Below are 7,285 nucleotides of genomic sequence, written 5' to 3'. Positions count from 1 at the left end.
TCTTTGTTTTTTGGAGGGGAAACTGGGAATGGAGAAATTTACATGTAAATAAAGAAAATTTAAAAAAAGAATAAATTTTTAAAAAATTGCAAGTATTTGTCCATTACTTTAGTTTTTAACTTAGGTTTTTATTTATGTCAATAAAAGGACGTATTACCTGCAGCTTTCCTGGACATAATTCATCTCACTATCACTAAAAACTGGGTTTAAAAGGGCATCGTCAGGAAACCAGCCAGGACTGCAACTCCACAGGCAAGAGGGCCACATTCCACCACAGCCCCACCCCTCAGACGCAGTTCTCCTCGGATACTCTCTTTCCCGGCATGCTCCGCCCGGAAGGCGCCTCCTCCAAGAACGCCCCAGCCTGCCGACGCAGTGCAATAGAAACCCGGCAGGGGGCGCCGAGCTCGCCATCTCGCCACGGAGCACAAGCAGACCCTGAGGCCCGCCCAGCCCTCCGCTCGAGAAACGTCAACACGTCGGGCCGCCCTCCCTCAGACTGCCAGCTAGGCAGGCTCTGACGCGCACACGCAAACACGCCAGCCACGCGCCGAGCTACTGCTCATGCGTCCTCGGAGAAGCGTCTCCGCCCCTCTCCCCCCACCACCACCCGCACACGCATTGCTGAGTTTCCCTTTCCGGCCCCCGAGAGGTGGGGCTAAGGGGAGAGCATGAGGTTGTCGCTGGCTACCGCCATCTCCCACGGCCGCGTCTACCGCCGCCTGGGCCTCGGTCCCGAGTCCCGCATCCATCTGCTGCGGAACTTGCTCACAGGCCTAGTTCGCCACGAACGCATCGAAGCGACATGGGCACGCGTGGACGAGATGAGGGGCTACGCGGAGAAGGTGAGAGCCCAGCCATTCCTCTCCAGGTCCAGCCTCGGACCACCGCTCTGTCCGTGTGTGGGGAGTAGGGCCCACGCTGGGAGACCTTCCCTCGGTAGTGAATTCTGTGTGACGTCACTCCCGCGCTGCAAAGGGAAGGCTGGTTGGGACTGCGGAGGAAGGACTGCCCTGAATTAGCTTAGGTGGTGGGATGATTGGATGAAGGTAAGGCGCCTCGGTTCTTACTCGTGTTGCGTACGTGTGTTTTGTCCTCACAGCTCATCGATTATGGAAAGCTGGGAGACACCAACGAACGAGCCATGCGTATGGCTGACTTCTGGCTCACTGTGAGTGCTCCCTGCCTGCTAGTGAGGAAGGAATCCTTAGAGAACCGGGTAGCTGACAGATTTAAGCCAGGGCATTCGTATATGTCCCAGAGTTACGAACTACCTTAGACAGGTGTTTCTCTTATTTGAACTGGTAAAGATGCGCATCCGCATAACTTCCTATAAGTGTTTCTGTGTAACTTGGTACCTGATTGGGTGGTGGGGAAAGCCTGTGAAGATGGTTTGAACCCTACCTCTGGGAATAATCGAAAGTTAAATGCCTCTACAGTTGTGACTATTTTTTTTTTTTCTGATTAACTCTCCCCATCTAGGAGAAGGACTTGATCCCAAAGCTGTTTAAAGTGCTAGCGCCTCGGTTCCAAGGTCAGAATGGGAACTACACAAGAATGGTACAGATCCCGAATCGGAAGGAGCAAGATCGGGCCAAGATGGCAGTGATAGAATATAAAGGGAACTGCCTCCCTCCCCTGCCTCTGCCTCAAAGAGACAGCAACCTTACCCTCCTAAACCAGCTGCTCCTGGGACTGAAGCAGGACCTGCACCATAATCAGGAAGCAAGCCCCCACAGCTCCCATACGGTTCAAACACCAAACACTTAACTGAAGCTGGAGAGTTCATAGGTGTGGCGAGTCCCAAGTCATGGGACTTGGAGCTCTTGTAGTGTGTGAGACCTGGAAGTAGCATTGTAAAGCCCCCTCATGATGAGGCCCAGACCTCCCTGCTGACTCAAATGATCCTATCTGCACCATAGATAAAATTCTTAATATGGATATAAGATTGATTTTCTTTTCCTTCCCTAGGATTTATGGAAAGAAAGAGGCATCCAGATACTCAGCCTCCTAAGACAGTAAATTCACAACTTATGTTCTGAATCTTAGATCCAGTCTGGCTTTGTTTGTTTTTGTGGAGGGGAGTGGTGGTGTGGTTCTTGCTGTGTAATCCAGGCTGTTTCCACCATGCACCAGTCTTCCTGTCCCTGTTTCCCAAGTGCTGGGCTTGAAAGTGTTCACTACCACACTGTGCCAGTTTGCTTTTTTTTGTTTGTTTGTTTTTATTTTTCTGAGACAGAGTTTCTTTGGCTGTCTTGGAACTCTCTTTGTAGACCAGACTGGCCTTGAACTAAGAGATCCACCTGCCTCTGCCTCCTAAGTGCTCGGATTAAAAGTGTGGGGCACCACCTCCTGGCTCAGTTTGCTTAACACTAATTTAAATGGGCCCTGTATCTCTTGATTCCAAACTATCTTCCTATGGTGACTGGTTGACATCCAGCCCCACTGTTGGGATTTCTTTGTTATTGTTGTTTTTTAAAGAATCTGTTTATGATTCCTATGAGAGTAGGTTTCACCTTGGCGTCTTCATATATGTCTACCAATGTCTTTTGACCACCACACATATGCACCCTACTGTCCGATCTATTTTAACTAGTCCCCCTTCTACTTCATGTCTTTTTGAATGTATGATTGTGCCCCAGCAAGTTTCATTTGTCCTGCTTACAGGAGCATGTGTGTCTTACCAATGGCTATACCACTGAAGAGAATTTCCCTCCCTTAGCAACCATTAACTGCCTATTGATCCACAAGGGAGGGTGCAGCCACCTGAGCTTCTTCCCCCTTCTTGACAGGATTTTGACAGGCTACTATGAGAGCAAGCATTCAGTCCCAAGAGATTGCTTCCTGTTACCTAGCTGTGTGAACCTCTGTACAGGAATCTTAAATGACGTGGTACCCCTAAAACTGAGAATTATTTCTAGTCAAGGTCACATGTTGCATTTCTGTGTTTTGTTCAATGTCTGAATGGGTTTTGGATGTATCACCACCCTGATCATAGATAGGGCTGTAGGCATCTGCCAGGATGTTGACCATCCGGATAAGTTCCTTCCTCTTAGTAGAGGGTGTGAAGCGGGAGGTTGATAGAGAGTGATGTATTAGAAAGTTAAGCCTGCTGGGAATTTCCTGGAAGCTTTTGTTGCCAAAAGTGGACCTCTGTGGGAACCCAAAAAGAGGAAATCCGGTTTCAGAATGGCCAGGGTATGTGAGAAGCAAGGAGCTTGTTTATATCCACTAAATATTATGGATATGACCCATCCTGGTTGCTGTTCTGTATGTTCAGAGGCTTGACCAGGGAGTCATGGGAAGAAGTTCTCACTCCTGAACAATTGATGCAGGGCCTGAAGGAGGAAGAAGGTAGAAGGTCACTGTGGAAACAGAAAGACATTAGCTTCAGTGGCACACTCTTCTGAGACTATTTGCCCTACAGCTGCCTACACTAAGTCACCTAGTTCCCACAGAGCTATCACTCTGCCTTCTGCATAGCACTAAACATACTTCTTTGTAAATCTTTATCCCTTTTCCTGTCTTTTGAGCATTTACCAGTTAGATGCCTGAGTCATGACTTGTTCTAGGAAAAGCCCTCCCCTTAAAACCAAATCGTGAAAGACTTTGCAACAAGTAAAATGTGAAAGGGCTCCCAAAGCCTTTTCCTTTAGACACCCACCATTTGCAGCTTTAATATTTCCCTAAATGTCTTATACTTCTTTATTGGGGAGGGAGGATGCAGGTATCTCAGAGTGCAGATGGAGGCCAGAGGACAGCTTTCCCAAATTATTCTCCAACCTGTGGTTCCTAGGTATCAAAGTCAGGTCATCAGACTTGGTAGCAAGTGCCTTTATTCTGCTGAGCTGTATCTCCTACCCCTTCTACATGTATTCTTTACGCATCTTCTAATCTCCAACATCACCTTACACAACAGATAGCATGCTTCAAGAATGTTTGCAGTAAATCTGGCCCCTGGCTAAAGGTGAAGCATCTACAGTCATGGAGCTCATAATTGTACAGGGCACCTTATCTAATAATCTGGCCCCAAACAGTTGACAGATCCTAGGACAACTACTGAAGGCTTTGTGAATCTGCCTGTGTTTAATAAATAACTGCCTTTGAGTAGGCATTGCCTAAATACCAAGCCAAAGAGAGCCCCCTCTCATCACTTTGAAAGAGTGGTTCTCCACATTTGATTTTGTGAGACGTGGATCCTCTGTAACCTTGGCTGTCTTGGAACTCAGTAGACCAGGCTGGCCTCGAACTCAAGAGATATGAACCTACTTCTGCCTCCCTTGTGCTGGGATTGAAGGTACATAGCACCACTACTCAGCTTTTTGTGGGGTGGGGAAGGGGGTTATTTCTTTACAGTAAGGTTGACAAACTAATGCCCTCACCCACCCAAAAGACTTAACACACTTACTTAAAAGCTTAGCATTATGAACCTAATACCTGTCATTTTTAAACTAGTAACTGTATTTCTATATCTTAAATAGAGTCATGTCCTGCTTTATCCCCATTAGCAAATACCCAGCTCCTAGTGGGCTGTGCCAGGCACAAGGTTGTAATGATAGGAATGTGGTCATCTTAATTGCCTAATAGATTTCCAGGTTTTTTTATGGACAGAATCCAGACTTCTTACACTGCCTACTGACCAAGCATCTGCTTGATTCTCCACCTACACGATGCCTCTTGAGTTCATGCTGTAGAAGCATAGAATACTCCTTACTTGGGTGTTTTTTCTGGCATAGTTCCCTTTACATTTTGTTCACACAGTCCTTGTCATCCAGAGGCTCCACTTTGACCTACATAATCTGTACACAGACTTTGAGGTGGCTCTTCTGACCATCCCCATTCCTAAACTCATAACTTTATCAAACAAGATATGCCTGCAGTGTTTCTATAGTACACTGAAAAACAACATTGCTTTATAGTTCCCTATGGTATAGGGCATTAGGCTGAAGACAACAATGAGAATAACAATTTAAAAACTAACAAAGTGCTTCCAAACTGCAAGAGTTATAATGAATGTGTGTGTGTGTGATTTCTTTTTGTTGCTACCGAAAGCAATCTAAAACATCAAGCTTTGTACCACTAAAACTAGTGTTCCTCCCCCCACCAAAGGAAAAAAAAAGTTTTACTAGGACCCAGATAAAAATGCATTTTTGCACCGGGCAGTGGTAGTGTATGCCTTTAATCCCAGCACTTGGGAGGCAGAGGCTGGAGGATTTCTGATTCTTTAGTTTTGTTTTGTTTTGTTTTTTCTAGACAGGGTTTCTCTGTGTGGAAGGCGGATTTCTGAGTTCGAGGCCAGCCTGGTCTAAAAAGTGAGTCCCCAGACAGCCAGGGATATATAGAGAAACCCTGTCTCAGGAAAAAATAAAAATAAAAAAATTTTTTAAAAGGCATGTTGCATCAACACGTGGTGGTCAATATGAATATAAATTGCATATCCTCACAAGACATTTTCCTTTAAATTTGCATTACCTTTAACAATGCTGCTTCCAGAACTGGTGGGATGACACAACGTGCCCACCTCTGGAGCATAAGGTCCTGAATTCACATCCCAAGCCACACAAAAAGCTAGGTGTGGGGCCAGAAGATGGTTCATTCGGTAAAGATACTGCCAAGCCTGATAACCTCAATTTGATTCCTAGAATCCACATAGTAGAAGAAGAAGAAAAAAAAAAAAGGACCACAACTGACTACGCATGTTGTGGCACATACTAGTAATAGAAATTTAAACAAAAAAACAAGCCAGGTATGATGGTATATCCTGTTATCCCATTGCTGGGCATTCAAGGCAGAGATGTGCAGATCATAGAAGCTCACTGGACAGCCAACTTAGCCAAACCTATAAATTCTAGGCGCGGGAAGAAATCCTGTCTCAAAAAATCCTGAGGCTTACCTCTAGCCTCCACATGCACATGCACTCATGCACAGGAACATACACACACACACACACACACACACACAAACACACACACAATGCTGATCCCAATTCACTAAATTGGTTTTACAACCCAGTAATGAATTACAACCTGCTTTCACTGGGTTTGGTCAGCCTTTCAGTGCCTAAGCATTGCCTTTGCTGGATAAAATCCAGACATCACATTGACAGCCTGGTCCAGTCACATCTCAACCGTACCATATTCAACTCTGGCTGAAGTTTATAAAACAACTGTGCTTTGTATAGAAACGCTAAACTACACTGTTCAGTATCTAAGACCAAAAAAAAAAAAAACAAACAAACAAAAAAACAAAACAAAAAAAAAAAACCTACAGGGACTTAAATGCTGATAGTGATTGTCAAGAATATAAACATATGCCTAATTAATTTCCCACACATTTCATATTCCAACATCCTGGAATATTTCTAACCAAGTCACAGACAGAAAATACCTATATATTTCTACATTGGCAAAACCAGAAATGATGCCTCTTTTATGATATAGTCACTGAATTCCTCAAGTGAAGCTCAACGTTATTACAGTGGCCCAAACTCTTCATTTGATCTTTGAACCACATAGACCACCACCCATATTGTATCTGAGATTTGTTTGTCCTACAAGGCAAAAAAGTCTGGACCCAGGACTGGGGTGGATAATGTGTGCTTGCTTAGCATTCATCAAGTCCTGAGCTCAGTCACCAGCACCACAAAAAAAAAAAAAAAAAACAGTAAGAAAGTTGCCACTTCCTCAAGCCCTTAAAGGCGAAGGTTACCCCATTTCGTCGAGGCCTTAGGCACTGACAGCCAAGCTCTGTTTCTGTGAGTCTTACTTGGTTTTGCTGCTTTGTTTTTGACTTTTGTTTTAATTAGAATAATTTTTAATTAAAAAAAAAATCCCAAATCTCTGGGCAATACTCTGAAATACAGTTTAAAATCATCAAGAGTTAGTGTGGACTGTGTGGAGCAGGAGGCAAAAGCAAGTGTGGGCCCACTTGGCTGCTCTAAAGCTGACCTGGGCTGGAGCAGGTAAAGGAGGATCCTTCATCAATAGCAATCCCTCCTTTGAGGTCACTAACCCTTGAAGAAGCCTTTGGGAGGACTTCATCAGAGTTCAACAAAAGGTTGGCATAAGTCTGAGGCAGCTCTCCTCCAGGGCGGGTTCTAGACTTGGACGCTTCTGATATTCCCTCAGGGAAGTGTGTTAGGAGTCCTGGTGACTCCCTAACTCTATCATCATAACCAACATGAACAGTCTCAAAGCAATCCATGTCCTGTGCCCACAACAAGGTTACCTAGCTTCTTATATCTGCATCCATCTGTGAAAATGAAGTTTTGGCTGAAATGTATCCT

At 45.0% G+C, this 7,285-nt stretch overlaps 1 protein-coding gene across 1 annotated transcript; it reads left to right on the top strand.

Moving 5' to 3' along the window:
- The first annotated feature begins 357 nt into the window (after positions 1 to 357).
- On the top strand, positions 358 to 2,922 carry Mrpl17 (mitochondrial ribosomal protein L17). Its single transcript, XM_031387762.1, has 3 exons — positions 358 to 845; positions 1,103 to 1,171; positions 1,483 to 2,922. The coding sequence occupies exons 1-3, from the start codon at positions 672 to 674 to the stop codon at positions 1,768 to 1,770; spliced, it is 531 nt and encodes a 176-aa protein (XP_031243622.1). The 5' UTR covers positions 358 to 671; the 3' UTR covers positions 1,771 to 2,922.
- Positions 2,923 to 7,285: the final 4,363 nt, after the last annotated feature.

This window comes from Mastomys coucha, unplaced genomic scaffold (assembly GCF_008632895.1).
Source record: "Mastomys coucha isolate ucsf_1 unplaced genomic scaffold, UCSF_Mcou_1 pScaffold21, whole genome shotgun sequence".
NCBI classification, from domain to species: domain Eukaryota; kingdom Metazoa; phylum Chordata; class Mammalia; order Rodentia; family Muridae; genus Mastomys; species Mastomys coucha.
This window is presented reverse-complemented; position numbering and strand designations above follow the sequence as displayed.